General features: G+C 47.9%; 1 protein-coding gene across 1 annotated transcript in view; it reads left to right on the forward strand.

Moving 5' to 3' along the window:
* The window catches only part of LOC115401935 (exostosin-1), a 216,966-nt gene extending 199,671 nt beyond the window's left edge, over positions 1–17,295 (forward strand). The window contains exons 7-12 of the mRNA XM_030110323.1: positions 2,522–2,640; positions 3,424–3,519; positions 10,003–10,092; positions 13,329–13,489; positions 15,294–15,465; positions 17,110–17,295. Of these exons, the coding sequence (XP_029966183.1) occupies positions 2,522–2,640; positions 3,424–3,519; positions 10,003–10,092; positions 13,329–13,489; positions 15,294–15,465; positions 17,110–17,295 (824 nt within the window). The remainder of the gene's footprint in view (positions 1–2,521; positions 2,641–3,423; positions 3,520–10,002; positions 10,093–13,328; positions 13,490–15,293; positions 15,466–17,109) is intronic.
* The last annotated feature ends 1,682 nt before the right edge of the window (positions 17,296–18,977 follow it).

Here is an 18,977-nt window from a genome sequence, read left to right on the forward strand (position 1 = left end):
AACGGTCTCCGTGTCAACGCTCCCTGCCTCTGAAACGGTCGCCGTGTCAACGCTCCCTGCCTCTGAAACGGTCGCCGTGTCAACGCTCCCTGCCTCTGAAACGGTTGCCGTGCCAACGCTCGCTGCCTCACAGAGAAAACCTTGTGTCTCTTTCCAGGAGCATCCAGCGGCCTGCAGGTTCCTGATGTGACGCTGAGCACATTTATTTTTACCGCGCTCCCATTTGCCAGGAAATAACCAACTCATTACTTGTGCCGGAGCTCCGTCCGTGTCTGTTGCTCGTTTTTAGGACCCATCAGCTCGCTTGTCCAGCACAATAACTCTTTAATTACCGGAGTAATAAGATCCGGCTCGTCGTCTCTGCACGCCCATAAGACTAAATGAGCCGGTCCGTCAGCAGGGCCCGGCCTTTCAGGGAGAAGCGCTCTAAACATCCCCAGACTGGAGGGAGAAATGCAGCGAGAGGCGCTGATTTAAAGGAGGAGAGCCGTCTGATGGCTTCAGCATTCACTTAAATAACGGGTGGAAAGTTGCCAGGAGACAGATAAAAGGGGAATATATCTGAAACTCTCCTCTGCAGTGTGGGTTAATAAGGAAATCCAACACTGAGCAGACTCACTTTGATCACATTTTGTTACGACGTTCAAAGGATGGTCGCTTTAAAACACAGAACCTGGTTCTACAGAAAGTCTAAACCTCTGAGTCTTTTCCTTTCCTCCCTCTTCTGCACTTTCTCAGGTGTTATTGTTGGTTTTTCTCTGTGAACATTGTTGAATTTACCATCAGACAGATGAAGTTGACTTGAACGTGTAACCAGTGACGATTCATCGTACGGCGGCCGCAGCGACTCGTCCCACTCAGACGCCCGGAGACATTTCCGTCGCCGACGACAGCCGTGCTGCTGGGCAGAAGGTTCCGGGCCGTTCCTGTGACCCCCACAACCCCCACAAGGGCAGAGCTGCTGCTTCCATAAATACCGCCGCCCCACCTGAGAGGGCCGGCCGGGGCCCGGTGTCAGGGAGATGGATCGAGCAACACTGAAGAGCACTCCGGCTCCACTTAGCCATGAGGATGTCAACTCCCTTATTCCCAAACCTGCCCAGCACTCTGCCCGCGCCCGTGCGTGTGTGTGTGTGTGTGTGTGTGTGTGTGTGTGTGTGTGTGTGTGTGTGTGTGTGTGTGACCCTTTCATCTCATATAGATTTTAGTGATCCTCGTTTTATTTGCTGACATGCGGTTATCTGACTGCTTGTAATTACTTTTGAAAGGTATGTAGGAATAAACTTTGTTTTTTTTTTGTTTTTTTTTCTGTTTTCAGTGACATGAATTTAGAGAACGGGTTACCATGGCAACCGTTACCAAGGCAACTGTTCACGCTGTAATGCTTTCATGTGAAAGTTGGGTTTTAGGGATCTGTTTACACGACAACGGTGCTCGGAGCAACTAAACTGCAAGTTTTTCAAAAATCTCCATGGAAATGGACGAAAACGCAACTTTTTGAAAATATTCTGAATCCATTTCAATGGAAACAAAGGAAAACGCAACTTTTTGAAAACAGTCTGAACCCATCTCTGTGGAAACGGAGAAGCAGAGTTCACCAAGCGTTGGACTGCTCTCCCACTCATCAGGACTGCGAGTCGAGTTCAGACCATCGTGAGACAGATTCGTTTTATCCTCCTGGTGATGTGTTGCTGCAATGATAATCCTGCAACAGCTTTTTGAAAACACTCCGTCTCCATGGGAGCAGACTAGCAGAGGGAAACGCAGCTTTTCTGGAGCGGTGGCACTGCGCATGTGCACCACGGCCGTGAGTCGGGAGAGAAGTGAGTGGACTGTGCAACTTTTAGAAACATTCCGACTCCTTTGAAATGTGGAGAGAAAACAAAACCAAGGATTTAAAATCGCTCCACTTTTGTCATCTTGCTACTTTTTTCAATCCGATGCCGTCTTCGTGTGAACAGGGAAAAGGCAACTTTTTGAAAATGCTCCATTGGAAATGGAGGAAAGGAGTTTTCCGGAACCCTGGACCTGGTCATAGACCTGGTCCTGGTCCAACCCTCCTTTCCTTTTAGCTCTGCTCATGCTCAGAGGAGGCTTCCTGCAGAACCATGCCCAGACTCCGGGTGGCGCTGTTCCTGTTGTAGTGTTCTCTCTCCTCCATGTTTGACTGATTCTCATTTCACTCCGTTTCTTCCTCCATCCTCACCTTCTGGTTCATTATAAAATCAAATCACCGCCGTCGGTCGGGACTCGAACCGTTGAGGAGACATGTTTACTCATGCTCAGTCATGTGAAGCGGAGGGGGGGGGTGGGGGGGGGGGGGTGTGTGTCGGAGGGGGTGGAGGGATACACACTGTCAGAAAGATGGATGCCGGGTGCAGCGGAGAGCAGGCCGTGTCCAGTTAACCGTGATGGAGCTGCACGCAGAACTACCTCTGCACAAATGTGGGTTAAAAGAGGAAAATAAATACAGCTCACCTCGTGTGCGTGTGTGTGTGCGTGTGTGTGTGTGCGTGTGCAGGTAAAAGCCCGGCGCAGCAGTTCACAGCTGTGATCCATACAGTCACTCCTCTGCAGGCTCAGATCTCCCCCGTGGTGAAGCTCATCATCGCAGTAGCCAAGTCCAAGTTCTGTGCACAGGTGGGAAGTGTGTGTGTGTGTGTGTGTGTGTGTGTGTGTGTGTGTGTGGTGCTGTTATTAACTGTAGGATCAGACGGAAAACAATCAGGGCTGTCAAAACATTAATGTTCTTAATCTTAATTAAACACAGAATTCCTGTCGTTAATCACTAGATTTTTAGGTCTTAAATTCTGCATTTCAAGTCAGTTTGAAGCTCTTAATGTGAAGAGATCTTCAGTCCAGACAGGAAGTTCCGGATGCTGTGCTTTCAACAATCTCAAGTTAATTCAGCTCCATCGCCTGATCACCACAGCTTGATAAAATATCCTCGTTTCTTAGCAGCGTGAATTAATTAGGAATCACATTAACACAAAGGAGGAATTTCCTGTTTCACCTTTTCGAGTTTTCTTTCAAAATAAAGTTTCAAGTTTTAGTTTTAAGACAATGCAGCTTAAATCTATTTTCCCCTCTTCTATTGGCAGTTTTTTTTTTCACTTATTTCAAAGTAAAAGTATCTTAATTTAAGATGCAGTTTCTTAAAAGGAGTCCCTTTATCTTGCTGGAATATTCTTTCTAAGTGGGTTTGTCTTAAATCATGTGGAATTAGACACTTTCACCCAAAACAAGCTTAAAAATGCAGTGTTTTCTTGTTAGTCTTTAGCACAAGCAACCAGGAAGTGACCTTTTGACCCCGGGAACAGAAAAGTTGAAACATTCTGCAGTGTAGTCAGTCTGGATCAGTGATGGATCTGTTTGTGTGACGCTAACACGGTGAAATCCACCGGTCTCTCTCCATGTGTGCAGATTGTGGTTTTGTGGAACTGCGACAAACCTTTACCTCCCAGAAGCAAGTGGCCCTCCACCAGCGTGCCTCTCACTGTCATCCAGGGACAGACCAAGGTAGGACCCGGCGAGCAGGACGGACATGAACGCAGGAACAAAAAGGCCAAGTCAGACATTTTGATACTCGGGCTTCATTCATCTGTGGAAATAATTCAGATGTGTGTCAATGCGAGAGCGACAAGTCACCCGAACCGTGATCTCTGAAAGCTGTGAGTGGAACGAAGAGACTGAGTTTAACTACAGAGACGACAGCATCGGTCAGCTGTTAGCTTAGCTTGTTAGCTGTTAGCTTAGCCACACATGATGGAGTCCTAACAGCGGGAGGCGTCGCCAAACTGTCAAACGAGACAGGCTGGAAACGCCTCCATCATGCCGTAAACGACTAATTGTTTTTTATAATGCAGCATAAAAATGTTGGGAAAATGTTTTTGTCATTATTTAGCCTCAGTTTTAACTTTTGAGCAGAGTTGAATTTGATTTTTTTTTTTTTTAACAAAAACAATCTCACAAGCTGTTAAAGTAGAAAATAACTTTATTGCATTCTCAAAATTAGAACTGATGTATTTATTTCAATCGACTATGGGAAAACTGGTTATAAATAAAAGCAACACTTTGAGTGAAACCTGATAATAATGCGGCTAAAATAGAGAAAAATGATCCTTTTACTCGTAATTTGAGTTTCCCAGTGAGCTCAGCCAGGCTTTTCCTCTCCAACAGCTTCACTTGATGATCAATGACTCTGTAAATTCAGAGAAATACCTCTGAGAACGCCAGATGTTCGCAGGCTTTTTTTCAGTTGTTATTTCATTTAAAGCCAAAGGAAAAACACAGACGGGCCTCAGTGAAAACACAGCGCTCACTCCTCACTTCCTGACACTGATCTGCTCCACCGGGGAGATTCTGATGGAGGAACCGGGGACCAAGGACTCTGGTCTCGCTTTAGTTTTGGAGACGGAAACACGGGTGGAGATAAGTACAGGAAACCACAGCCAAACATGATGGATGATGGGTGGATGGATGGCTGGGATGCTGGGTGGATGGATGGATGGATGGATGACGGATGATGGATGGATCAATGGGTGATGGATGGATGACAGATGGATCAATGGGTGATGGATGGATGATGGCTGGGATGAAGGGTGAATGGGATGATGGCTGGATAGATGCATGGATCAATGGATGATGGATGGATCAATAGATGGAATCCTGGGATGATGGGTGGATGGGATGAGATGATGGATGGATGATGGGTGGATGGTTGGATGGATGTATGATGGGTGGGATGGTGATGGATGGGATGAGATGATGGATGGATGATGAGTGGGTCAGTAGATAGGTGAGTGGATGGTTGGATGGATGGGATGATGGGTGGATGGATGATGGGTGGATGGATGGGATGATGGGTGGATGATGGATGGATGGATGGGATGATGGGTGGATGGATGATGGGTGGATGGATGGATGGGATGATGGGTGGATGGTTGGATGGATGGGATGATGGGTGGGTGGATGATGGATGGATGGATGGGATGATGGGTGGATGGATGATGGATGGATGTACTAACCTTTAGCTACTGGCAGATACTGACAACCAGTACTGGTACTCATGCTCCCCCTGTATCCTCCAGGTCAAGGCTACGTCACCTCCATCAGTCTCAGCCCACGGCACACAGCTCTGTAGCTTATAGACCGTTGAGCCTCGACGTTAGACCGTAGACTTTAGAACGTAGACTGTAGACTATGTTTACCGACAGCCCGAGCCGGGATCGGTCCAGCGGGTGTCTGTAGCTAACTCATCAATGTGGACTGAAAAGTCTGAGGAGCATCTGCACTCCTGACGTGTCTGCTGTGTGATCAACACTCGGTCAGTTCAGCAGCCCCCCCCCCCCCCACAGAGCCGTCTCTGCTTTAAATAGGCTGCTAATGGAGGAATTGAGCCTTGATTGTCGTCTATTAGAGGCAGCGACGGCAGAGTGTGACTCTGTGTGGATTGTTCTCATTTCACAGTCTAACTGGTTAATAATCTGTTTGCTCTCACAAAGTGTTGCTTCATAAACACGCCTCTTATGGAAAGTTTCAGCCGTTTCTTCTTTTTTAACCTGACAAGTTGTGCTCTGTGCTGACACCATCCATCCGTCTTCCTGCAGCTCCTGTGGGAGGAGCCTAAACCTGTCACTACTTCCTGGTTCACGTAATCCGTCACTACTTCCTGGTTTCTGTAGCCAGGAGACGACTCATTTTTGGTTTTCCCAAGTCAAACTTGGGTCCCTGTTGAAACTCCCCTGTAAGAGTCGGCAGCGGGCGGGAGGACAGAAGGCGTGTCAGTACTCTCCAGCAGTGGTTCCGATACGGTTGTAGCTCCGCCCCCAAAGACATTTCAGGAAACGGTCACAAACGTTCTCCAAACCTACAAAACACACGCAGGCTGGACTGGGAAACGCATGTCTGCGTTTGAATGTCAGTCAATGCACAGGACAAGCATATGACACACACACACACACACACACACACACACACACACACACACACACACACACACACACACACACACACACACACACACACACACACACACACGTCTCTGATCCTCCTGCTATGTCGTCTAATTGCGTCTGTTTGTTTTCATGTAAATGTTTCCCCCTTGAAATACGAGAACAATGTTTCCACTGGTGACAGTAAAACACCTCTCAGAGGGTGTGTGTGTGTGTGTGAGTGTGTGTGTGTGTGTGTGTGTGTGTAGTCCTATAATTAGTCTGGGCTGTATTGCTGTGCAGCCCAGCAGACAGATGCTCTTCAGTGTGTTTCCTTCCAAGCGCTCGCTGTGTTTGTTCCCACTGTAATAACATCTTGCGCGCGCGCGCACACACACACACACACACACACACACACACACACACACACACACACACACACAGAAAGTTTGTCATGGGCCTCTGCGGAGCGCGGCAGCAGAGTAATTTGCTGTTGGTTATGAGTGTATCTACTCTGCGATGCTGAGAGGATACACTCCATCAGCGGGCTTTTACTTCCTCCGCCTCACTCTTCACTCTCAAACTTATTTTTCTTTTTCTGCTGAACAACATTTATTCTCTCACCTCTTTTTGTCTATGAGTCTTTGGTGCCTCCTGCCGTCGCGACGTGAATCCCAGACCTCCCCTCCCCCGAATCCGACGCCGGCGTTCTTTTAATGAGTGAAAATGTCGGCGTTCTGACGGTTACTGATATTTCTCTTTAAATTTTAAGGACATTTAAAGTGAAGGTAAAACCATCAGACGTTCTCTGACCCTTCTGTCCATCACCAGCTCCCGTACGACCTCTGACCCCTTTACTTTCACCGCCTGTGATTTAAATGCAAAGTGGAGTCAGGTCCGAATCGATGCGGAAGATTAAGCCATCGATATGAGGTTTGAAGAGACGGGCGCTGCCGAGGCCAGATTGACGCGTTAACGGCGAGGGAGGATCCTTCCTTTGATATTATTGATGTGCGGCTCATAAGCGCCGAGTCAGCAGGCCGCCTGATCTCCTTCTGATGAGCTGAGTTCCCCGTGAGCGTCGCTCTGCACCCCATCAGCCGGTAAATCACTGCGGCGATCCCCAGGCCTTCAGGGAGCCTGCAGGAGACGAGCTGGATCCGTTTTCCCCCGCCAGGCCTGGAGTGTGGCCCCTCCAGGGGGCGCAGGCGCTCAGAGGAGCCGTTCAGGAAGGAAATCCGCCGCTCAGGGTTTCTGGAGCGTCTGGAGGAAGATGCTCTATGATCTGGGCGGATGCTGATTACGGCCATCCTGGATTCATGCTAACGCTTCCTCGTCTTTCTCGTGGCTCCACCCCGGTCACATGACGTTTCCAGTGAACACACGTGTCTGTGTTTTTATTTTTGAAACGTTTCACAGTCACTGGCGGTGACAGACTTTCCTTCTTTGCTGCTGCTTGATGTTAAAGAGCTGACAGAAAGCAGAGTCGGACCGGCGGTGGTGATTAACGCTGAAGGAAGTTTAACAAGGAACCCAGTTAGTTCAGAACACCATGTTTTCCTTTTTATCAAGAAAGAGGAGAATATTATCAATAGTAGAACCAAAAAGACCATAAAATGAGTCAAAGAACTTGTGTTTAGATGCACTTTTCCAGGGCCGAATGGTAAAGAAGGTGAGCAGCACAACACAACACAACACAACAAACATCTGTACCTGACAGGAACAGTCAGGAAATAACGGAACAATTCCAGCAAAAAAATCCCATCTCTAATAAAGCTAGGCTGGATCAACGACTCGTCCAGGACGATATGAAGAGACTTCTCAGCTCTAATAAATGTAGACAGCGAATGAGGCTGTGCTCCAGTTTAGATTCTAATGACAAGCCGAAGCGTCCAGGCTCCAGGAAGTGGCCGCCGGCGCCGCAGACAGCCGTGTGATCTTTGACTTTCACCTGTAATTTACAGACATGGAGACATAAAGGCAGAGCGGATGTCTCTCCAGAGACGCCGTCCTTCGACTGGCAGGAGTCACGGCAAATACAAAGAGTGAAAGGAGAGCTGCGGAGATAAGGTTCACGCCGCTGAACGGCGGGAGTCTGGAGGGATCTAATCTCTGTCCGGAGGCACAAAGAGCTGTGACACTGTGAAGTCTGGGGGGGGGGGGGGGTGGGGGGGGGGTTTATGGATGAATTCATCCTGCACGAGGAGTTTAAGGCCGGAGCTCTGCTGAAAAGGTGAGAAGTTACAAAGGAAAGTCTGAATGAATGAGACACAATTAAGCAATTAGCATCAGTGAATGGATGAATGGATGAATGAAGGCGGAGAAGCCGAGGGGAGTTCATCACTTTCCTGACAGGAAGGCCAGCGTGATGGGTCAGCATGTGAAGGGATGGGATCCAGACGCTTCGGTACGACACACTGGAGAGAGAGATCTGATCTGATCTGATCTGATCTGATCTGATCTGAGATGAACTCAGGATTTAAACATTTATTTTGTGCCAGAATATTTTCATCCACCATGCATTACTTATCCAGGTTTAAACCCTTTGATGGCTGAATTTATTTACATGAGATTTCTTCTCCAAAACGCAGAAGTTCACCAAGGCATTGACCTGCATCGAAGAATGTCAACAGCAGAAGAGCAGCTCATATTTCCCACCGGGCGGCGGCGCTTCCTGCTCCTAAATAAACCCGACTCAGCTGAAAATGGCGGCGCTCCCTGCTCCTGGTGGCGCTCGGCGTCTGGAGTGTGGAGCTCGCTCTCGTTCAGGCTCATCTGGATCCTCTGGCTCCACGTCACGTTGACTCCTGACATTTCTACACCGATCGGATTGAATGCTCACCCCCGGGACACACACACACACACACACACACACACACACACACACACACACATACACAAATTAAAAGGCTTATTTCACCACAGCAAATATCCGCGAGGTTGCCGCCGACTCCCATCGCAGCCTAATGAGCTGAAGGATGCAGGCGATGGAAGTTAATCAAGAAATTAAGCAGAACATCAAACAAATTTAACCCCACCCCAATGTGACAGTCTGAAAGCGGCGTCTCTCTGGCTCGAGACCCGTTTCCTCTGGACGTGTTTCCTGGTGATCGGCCGGCAGGTCGTCCGTCTGGTGTTGGTGTTGGAGAACCGCCCCGCCGCCTCAGGAAAAGCCCGTTTCCACTGGAATTAACATGCATGTTTTTTTTTCCTTGCTGCACTAAGAAAATGAAAAATTTGACGGTTGTCCATAACAGCTATAGAACCATCATTTCATATCTTCTTATTGTCAGAAAGAGACTTTTTTTTGTGTGTTGTGGCTCCTGATTGGTTAAGGCTGAGCTCCACTGCCCCGCTTCCTGACTCTGTACTGCAAGTTTATATTAAACATCTTCAACAGGATTTAAATTATACAACTAAGACATAAAAAGAGGAATAACATGAATAACATGACTTTTTGGTTGAATTCCTCAGTTTTTCACAATAAAAGTGTTTGAACTTTGTAGTGAAACTGATGAATATTTTATATTTAACCAGTTGGATTTTATCTGTACAGGGCTTTACATATAGAACACAACGGGTTGTTTGTTTTTAAGGTTTTCAGGCTCTTCAGGACGCTTCCTTCTCCAGGGTGAAATAACTCGCCTCACACTTTAGAGCTGCTCTTATTTTGATGGAGACATTTCCTCAGCTGGCTCACCACAACTTTTAGAAATGAACAACCGATTCCAGCAGCTTGTTTCTGAAGTGAACTGACTCTATTGCACCTAAACAAAGTGTTTATCTTGGTCGGACCATGATGCATCAGTTCTCCACCACATTTGTCTGGCTTTAATTACGAGTCAGTAGCGTCAGCAGCAGTTGCCATCTTTAAGCTAATGGATCAGGGTCCGCTGCACCTGCCGCCAGATTGATAAAGACTCACAGAAAAGTTATTAAACAAGGGAGTTGATCAATGGAGATGCAGCTGGAGGTGGAGCAACCCCCTCCCCGTATCGCAGTTCCATCGTGTTTTCTGACGTTTACCGTGAACATAGTGACGCCCTCTCGTCTCCGTTTGTCTCCCCAGACGATGAGCAGTCGTTTTTACCCCCACGACGCCATCCAGACCGACGGCGTCCTGAGCCTGGACGAAGACTCCGTCCTCTCCACCAATGAGGTGAGTCCGTGGGAGCTCCTCGACCGGCCATGAATATGTGACAATTATTCAAGAAATGGTGGAAATCGTGCTGCATGTGCTCTGTCTGCAGTTAGCTAAAGGTTAGTCCTCTTATTGGTACTTGGTATCAGCAAGTAGCCTCAGGTTAGTATTTGATATCAGCATATAGCTAAAGTTATCAGTGCCCGGTATGGGCAAGAAGCTAAAGGCTAGTCTTGGTATCAGTTCTTGGGATCTGTTGGTAGCTAAAGGTCAGTCCTGGTATCAGTTCTTGGGATCTGTTGGTAGCTAAAGGCTAGTCCTGGTATCAGTTCTTGGGATCTGTTGGTAGCTAAAGGCTAGTCCTGGTATCGGGACTCATCCTTCAGACGGACGGTATCGGCACATCCCTAAGTGAGCCAGTCTTTGTTTTCCCTCCATAACGCCCCATGTTGGGATGTTTCAGGTCAGGTTTGAAGGGTAAGAAGAAGAAAAACCTCCTGAACTTCATGGCTCTCAGGAGCACTAAAATAATGAAATGGTTGAAAACAAACGCTCCAACATAAAATAGCTGGATCCAGAGAGTGTGGGACGCCTTCCAGCCGGAGTTTCATGGAGGCAGTGCGGTCCTGTTGGCTGCTGGAGCAGAAGATGGATGGATGTAACCTTTCTCTTTAAATATTGCAACCAGAAGCATCTCGCAGGAAGATCATTAATTCCCCTTCTGGAAACTTTTCTGCAGAACATTTTTGGGTGTTGTTGTCACAACTGTGCTGCTGGTTTCCACTTGCTGTGTGCTTCCCTGTTGAACTGATCATACAGACTGGTTTTGGCCCCAGTCCCGGTCCCGGTCCATATTCTCCCAGTCCTGGTCCTGGTCCTGGTCCTGGTCCCGGTCTCAGTGTTTCTGCCTTTTCCATGGAAGCAGATGTTGTTTTCAAAACATTGTCATGTGAAACTGAAACCTTTCTGGAAGAAAACTCTTCATCTGAAACGCTGTGTAAAACTTTTCAGACCAGAGTGTGTGTGTGTGTGTGTGTGTGAGGGCGGTGGACCAGTTTCTGTGTGTGTTTCACCGTTGTCATGGCGATGGTTGTGTACATTTGGAGCTTCTCAATCCATTAAATCTAGAGAGGAATGTTTATTTGAAAGTTAGAGTGATGATTTCTGCTTTAAAGGAAGGAGCGTCGTCTGAACGGTCCTCAGAAGTGATGGAAGCCCGGCGGTGTGTGAGCTCCTCATACATACTGATGGATCCTGCCGGGCTGGAATTGATCCGCGGAGCGGCGGGTCAATCCCTCCACAGATCTCTGCTGACACTGGGCGTTAACGTGTCGCCGTTCTGAGCCGTTACGTCGAGCCTCTTCAGTCTGCTGGTATTATTTTGCCGGCCGTGAAGCCGCCGCCGTCTGACTGCAGTCACCAAGACGTTTCTGGAGTCTCTGCGGCCTTGATGGAGGTTTATTGGCGACGGCCGGCAGTGGCGTCCAGCTCGACATCGTCTGAGTGATGGCCGCTCTCACCCAGCGTCGTCTGCGGGGCGTGGATCCGTCCTGACGGAGCTTCTGATTGCTTCCAGCTCTCCTGACAGAAAGTTTGGAGGGTGGAGACGTCGGCACGGCGGCTCGGCCTGAATGCCGAGAGTCCACATGTTCAGAGAGGATTACTGCCACATCTGGAAGAGACCGGCGCTCTGGAGAGGCGGAGGCAGAGGAGGGTGGGGCAGACCAGGGCTCATGAAGAGAGTTACGGAATTTTACTTCCTAGAAAACAACTTAGAAGGACGGAAGAGACGGATGGTAGAGACAGTTGGACAGACGGAGGGACAGACGGAAGAAGAGACAGATGGATAGATGGGAGAGAGTGGTAGAGGGGTGAGATGGATGGTAGCAATGGACAGAAGGACGGAAGAGATAGACGGAAGAGACAATCAGACGGACGGAGGACACTTTGTCCTCTGGAAACTTTCACTTTGGAACTTTTCCCAAAAAGTTGCATTTTCAGTTGCTCTGAGCAGCTTTGTCATGTGAACAGGAAAGAGTTCTGTTTCCACTTGAAGCATATTGAGAATGTCTTCCTCAGGGCGCCATGCCGCCGCTCGCCCGGCCGCTCGCCGACAGACCAGAGCTTCCTGCCGGCCGCCGCTCCTCTAACCTCCCTTCATGGAACAATCATGTGTTCAATGAGCCGAGACGGTGTCATGATGAGCCGGGCACGGCCGCGCTCATTAAGCCACGCCGCTCACTTGACATATTCCGTCTCCTCTCCATAAATCCGCTCCGCCGTGTTCAGAGGGCAATTAGAGCGGCGGGTTAGCGAGCCGCTTTACGGTCCTCCTCCTTGTGCCGCGCCGTAAAGCATCGTAAAAGTTTAGAAAGCTGGAATCGCGACGCTGTCGACATCGACTCGGCTCCGATCCGTGAATCATCTGAGAGTTCAGAGATGTGGCGTCTCTCGGGCAGGAAGTAGGACAGAGGCGGACGATCCGGACGGCGTTCAGAGCGGCAGATCGAAGCTCTGCAGCAGGAAATCAGAAGTCCGTCCACTGAGCACATGCAGAGCAGCTGTTCACCACGACGTTTCAGAAAAATCATGTTTTTTCCCCGATTCCATGGAGACAGAGCATTTTCAATGGTTCTGAGCACTGTTGTCATGGAAACGCATCTCCAAAACTAATCAGGCTTGTTTTACCCAGAGACCCTCAGTTCTGGCACAGTTTTTGGTTACTTTAAAAATGTAATCTGGTACAATTACAAGTTACTTGTCAAAAAATGTCATCACTAAAGTACTCTTATGACTTCAATAAAAAAGTAACATCAGATTACTCCTAGATTACTTCACCAGCAGACATAAAAATAAAGACAAAGACAAATTCAGTGTGTGGTCCTCTCAGTGTGTTGACGACTCTACACACAGCAAACACACACTGCTGTGAGGATTATCAACACATGTTGAACTCTGACCTCTGACCCCATCAATACCAACAACAGGACGTCTTCTAAACCCTCTGACAGTCTGACCCAGGATCAGCTCCTTCAGTCCAGACTGTTCCTCTAGCAGTTCTACAGTCCAGCAGCAGCAGCAGCAGCCGGACTGACAGTGTTGAGCTGGTTTTGCTCTTGAAGTTTGGTTACTGTTGGTCCATGGTGGTCTTTGTTGGTCTCTTCTCGTCTGTGCTGGTCCGACCATGAGACCAGAGCCCAGGTGAGACGGTCCTAACCACTGCCCCGCCTCCATCTGTCCCGTGGCTCCTCCAGGTGGATTTCGCCTTCACTGTGTGGCGGAGCTTCCCGGAGCGGATCGTGGGCTACCCGGCTCGGAGCCACTACTGGGACGGCTCCAGGTCCCGCTGGGGCTACACGTCCAAGTGGACCAACGACTACTCCATGGTCCTGACGGGAGCCGCTTTCTACCACAGGTACCGGTACTTTTACTGTTCGATAACATGAGGAGAAGAGTGACCACGTCACAGTTCCATGTCTCACTCCCTTATTTTCATTAATGAAAGATTATGTTCTGCCTAAGTTTCTGATTTGGGAACGAGAAACACGTCAGCATGGAGGATTATTTATATAGAGTGAAATGCGACACAGTCAACCCAAGGAATGTCTGGAGCAGGGGTGTTCAACCTGCGGCTCTGGAGCCACATGTGGCTCTTCAGTCCCTCTGTAGCGGCTCCATGGAGTCTTCACAACATGGAATGTGAATAAACACTTAAGACACTTTGTTATAGTTACACACCGCAGGACTATTGAAAATGATTTGCCAATGTTGGTTCAAACGGTATAAAAAAAAAGGTACTTAAAATTTGGAAAAATAGCTTAAACCACAAGAAATGAGAAAAAGGAAGATAGAGCAGCTTAAAAATGGGAATTTTCTAGATATTTACAAGAAAAATAATTAAACATTGTTGAAAAAAACATGCAAAACTGATGAAAAGAAGGTGAAACGGCTGAAACAGCTACACTCCCACACTGTCAACACAAAAAGCTTAAGAGGCACAAAACTGTTAAAATCAGGTAAGAAAATTGGTTAAATGTGTTCAAAGGTTCGCTATTCTGAACTGTAGTGAAAACTTCATGAATGTATCAGAAGATACAGTTTTTGTTTGTGAATTAAAACTATATAACTTGATGAGCTGCATTCGCCTCATTGAAAAGGTTAAATGTTCTTTATGGCTCCTGAACAAGTTGACTTGGCTGAAAGTCACTAAAATGGCTCTTTTGGTCATCAAGGTTGCAGAACCCTGGATTAGACTGAAAATCCCAACAGTTCAACCATCCTTTATAATCCACACATCCCGCGCTGAGAGGAAGATCAAAATGTGGCTCAGACGGGTTTGTTGTTTTCAGAGACTCCGAGTGTAACGAGTCGTCTGATAGTGAGTCCACTGGCTGTATTTTTATCATCAAACCTGCATTACGTTGAATTTATTAGTATTTACGGGATTTTCATTATTATCCGTGAGTCATAAATTCCTGATCAGTGATTCTTTTGATCGTGTTCAGTCCCAGATGTTCAGAAAAAAGAAAGGTGGGAGTCAGAGTGTGACGGCCCTGGCCATCTGGAAAAAAAATAAATAAATAAATAAAATTAATTACACAACATAAGCCAGAGTAGCAGATGCACAGCCCCGTTGTCATGGAAACAGACTGTAAACACTACAGTTTTCAGTTTTCTCTCAAAAACGTTGTTCAAACGGCTCCAAAGAAAACAGCCCAATGCTTCCTCGTTTGGATCCACTGTAAAGTTTCAGAAGCGTGAAAACAGGAAGTTGTTCTTGTAATCCAGACGTCTCTGAAGCACCTCTTCCTTCCTCCTCCGCGTTGAACGCCGCCTCTCGGCTCCGTTTCACTTGTTCCGGCGCTAATAGAAAAGAAAATGGGGTAATCCAATCTCTCCCCTCCGCTCTGTTATCTCATAAAGCGACTGTCAGAAACACGGACAGGAAGTAAAAGATGGCGAGCTGGAGTCTGAAGCGGAGCGGCAAATTGAAGCCAGAGCGGCGGCGGCGGCGCTCTCCGGAGGGACGGCGAGCGTCCTGTCAAGCAGATAAACAGCCGGCCGGGACGTTTAATGTGCCTCTTTAGTACCGTTGTTATTTAGACTCCGACGCCAAAGCAGGAAGAACGAGACGGGGAAGTGTGTGTGTGTGTGTGTGTGTGTGTGTGTGTGTGTTGCGGCGCCGGGGCTGACAGTGACAGGGCGCTCTCCGTTTCCAGATACTACCACTTCCTGTTCACGCGCTGGGTCCCGGCCGGCCTGCGGGCCTCGGTGGACCGCATGGCCAACTGCGAGGACATCCTCATGAACTTCCTGGTGGCGGCCGTCACCAAGCAGCCGCCCATCAAGGTGACGCAGAAGAAGCAGTACAAGGAGACCATGATGGTCCAGGTGAGGCGGCGGCCCGACCAATCACAGGCACTGAAACAAATAAATAAAATCCCCCAAACTGGCACTTAGAATTCCTAAATGTCAGCCATTTTCCAAGATGGCCGCCATTTCTGCTGAAGATGTTGTGCTTCTGGTGAACGGTTCCCAAACGTTTGTTGTTCCCAGTTTTTAGTAAGGATCGACCGATATGGCTTTTTTAGGGCCGATGCCGATTATTGGTACTTATGAAAACCGTCCTATGTCGAACCGATATTCATTTTGCAGTAAAAATTAATATTTTTTGCTGTGGGAGGGACATTGTTCCGCAGCGCAGAGGAGTGACCTCAGGCAGAGAGAGAGACGGATGTATATATGATCCAAAGAGCACGTTTTTAAATACATTCATCTTATCGGCTGTTGGTGGAAAAAAAGGCAGATACCGATAATTACAAAAATGCCCAATATCGGCTGATAATTGGTCGATCCTTAGTTTTTAGCCACATAGTCTTTCCACAGACTGGAAAATCGGTGTTTAAAGATGCTGTAACGAGGATTTAACTGTGCATGATAGAAAATAAATTGATAAAAAAAAAACTAGTTAAGCCGCCCTTGTTGAAGTGAAGCGTTTTTCAAAATAAAACTCAATGCAGACTCACAGAAATTACAATGTCCTTTCAAAATAATTACCACGGACTGGTTACGTTCTGCAGGCTGCTGGTTTTTGGAGCAGAATTTTCTTGATTGGTCTCTTTAATGGAAATTCCACAGATGCTCAGTGTTTCACCGTGTTCTCCAGACTATAATCACACTTTTTTTTTTTTTTTTTGGCCTTTTGAGTGGATCGGTAATATTGTTTATATGAACAAATAACCAAAAATAAACTGGGAAATTTGTTAAAATCCTTTTCAGGCTGCTGAGAAATTGACATTTTTAAAAAATAAATTCTAAAATCTGAACTCAAAACCAGTGCTGTCGCTTGACTCGCACTCTGCTGCTCTATAAAGAAATGAAATATCCAGCGCTGCCCTCCTGAAATGGGTGAATTAACTCTCGACCTTTGACCCCGGCTGCTTGTGACCCTCGGGAGGATGAAACAGGCCGGCAGACGGACGCAGGTCCAGACCTCCACCTGTTTGTTCAGCAGAGAATCAGTGAAACGGATTCTTCCTGTAATGGAGACGATGAAGAGTCGACTGGCTGCTCAGAGCTCTGACCTGTGTGTGTGTGTGTGTGTGTGTGTGTGTGTGTGTGTGTGTGTGTGTGTGTCAGCCTCTGATTGATGACCTGACCACAGGCAGGACGATGACTCGGCACTATGGACTCAGTGATTAATGTCTTAATTGTGAAGGCAGCACAGCAAACTGAGACCCACACACACACACACACACACACACACACACACACACACACACCCCTCTCAATCCCTGATTTCTTACCTCGCTTCGAGCAGCAGCAGATCGGCATTTAGCACAGAAGAGGTGGAGAGAGAGACGTTTTGAGAAACTTTGACCATCAGACTCAGAAGTTTTGGTTTGATTTTCTATTGTATTCCTTCAATCTCTTATTCCAGTCAGAATCTACGCTGTTCTGTGCTGTCAGACAGAACCCTCAGGTTCTCCAGGTTCTCAGTCAGACCCTGTGCCCCTGCGGTTCTCCCCCCTCCAGGGCTCCAAGGCGTCCCGCTGGGCCGACCCGGACCACTTCGCCCAGCGCCAGAGCTGCATGAACGCCTTCGCCCGCTGGCTGGGCTTCATGCCGCTGCTGCACTCCCAGATGAGGCTGGACCCGGTCCTGTTCCGGGACCAGGTGTCCATGCTGAGGAAGAAGTACCGGGACATCGAGAGGCTGTGAGGACCGGCGGCGGACCGGACGCTCTGAATGCATGGACAGACCTGCAGCGGACTCTGTGTTGCATGGTTTCAACAAGACCGTCGTTCTGTGTAGGAAATGTTTTAAAAAATAAAAGCTGAAGACGTTGATCTAGATGTGAGCACGGCGGTGTGTGAGGCGTGCCGTGCACGGCGGTGTGTGCGGCGCGCCGTGCACGGAGGTGTGTGAGGCGCGCCGTGCACGGCGGGACGGGAGGAAGTCCCCCGTCAGGATGGGGTCCCGTGACGGACGCCTCCCCAGTCCCACTGTAGCTGCTGTCTGTCCCAATAAAGAGACGGTGTGAGGACAGGCGCTCGGCTCGGCTCCGTTCTTCTTCTCCGGTTTCAGACGTCCAGCTGGACGGAGGACAGGAGGACAGGAAGACAAACTTCACCCAGAGGTTCCTTTACACAACGTTTCAGAATGAAAACAGAAAACACAAGTTTGTGAAAATGGCTTCTATAGTGGAACTTTATGAAAGCACTCCGTCTCCATGGTAACGGGAGAAAATGTGCTTAATTCATCTCCATGTAAACTGGAGAAAATCCATATTGTTAAAAATGCTAAAAATCTGTCTCCATGGAAACAGGACAAAATGCAACTTTTTGAAAATGTCCGAAATCGATCTCCATGGGAACAGGAGAAAATGCACCTTTTACAAAATAGTATGAATCTGTCTCCATGGAAACGGGAGACGGTACAATTTACTGAAAATATTCCGACTCCGACTCCGACTCTGTAGAAACAGGATTAAGTGCAGCTTTTTAAATCCCTACAACTGTCATTGAAAATGAGGAAAAACGCAGCATTTCTGAAACTTTTCACTTTCTATTAAAATGTTGCGTAAACGGAACCTTCGGTAGAGACGACAGAGACTCAGAGCTCAGGACGCTGAGGAGACGAGAGAGAGGGACGACGAGACGAGACGCCGATCGGGAGGTGAAAACATGAATCCAGACCTGGCAGGAAGTGGACGACATGAATCCTGTAACCTGACAGAAGCTGGTTTAAAGGCGCCATGTTGTCCAAACGTCACTGCGGTCGTCCGTCCCGATGTCCTCCAGCAGTGAAGACAGTCTGTCGTCTCCCTCACAGCCTCCTCCCACTTTTTCTGGAACGTGAGCTCAAACAGGCCGTTCAGAGATGTTCCCTTCGTGACATCATGAGGGGAAAAAGCCCCGCCCCCTGATGGCGCACTGCAGAAAAACTAAATCCAACCAGGTTCATTCATCTTGGTTTCAGTCAACACGTCTCATTCCCTCCAATCAGGAGAAATTTAAGATGGTTAGGCTTATTTCTAGATTTGAAAAAATCTCTTGCTGCATAAATAGATCTTTTCACAAGTTTTTTTCTCCTTGTAAATGCTATCAAAAAACAGAGGGGCGTGGCCAAACAGCTCATTGGCATGGAAAGGTCCAGACGCAGAAACGGCTTGTTCTCATTAGCTCTCACTGAAGGGAAACTCAGAACCAGGCTGGATTTGAGGGACATGAACTCTGGGTAGAATCTTTTCAAACGTCTGTCATGGACGTGAAGTTGTTGAAAAACTGAGGAACGTGAGACGTTTAACCACAGCGCATGATCGAAGACGAACAACAACTGAAAGTGCCTGATTCACTCATCGATCGGCGCTCTGCGCTTCGTGGATTTAAAGTCCGTCTTCA

Source organism: Salarias fasciatus, chromosome 15 (assembly GCF_902148845.1).
Source record: "Salarias fasciatus chromosome 15, fSalaFa1.1, whole genome shotgun sequence".
In the NCBI taxonomy this organism is placed as follows: domain Eukaryota; kingdom Metazoa; phylum Chordata; class Actinopteri; order Blenniiformes; family Blenniidae; genus Salarias; species Salarias fasciatus.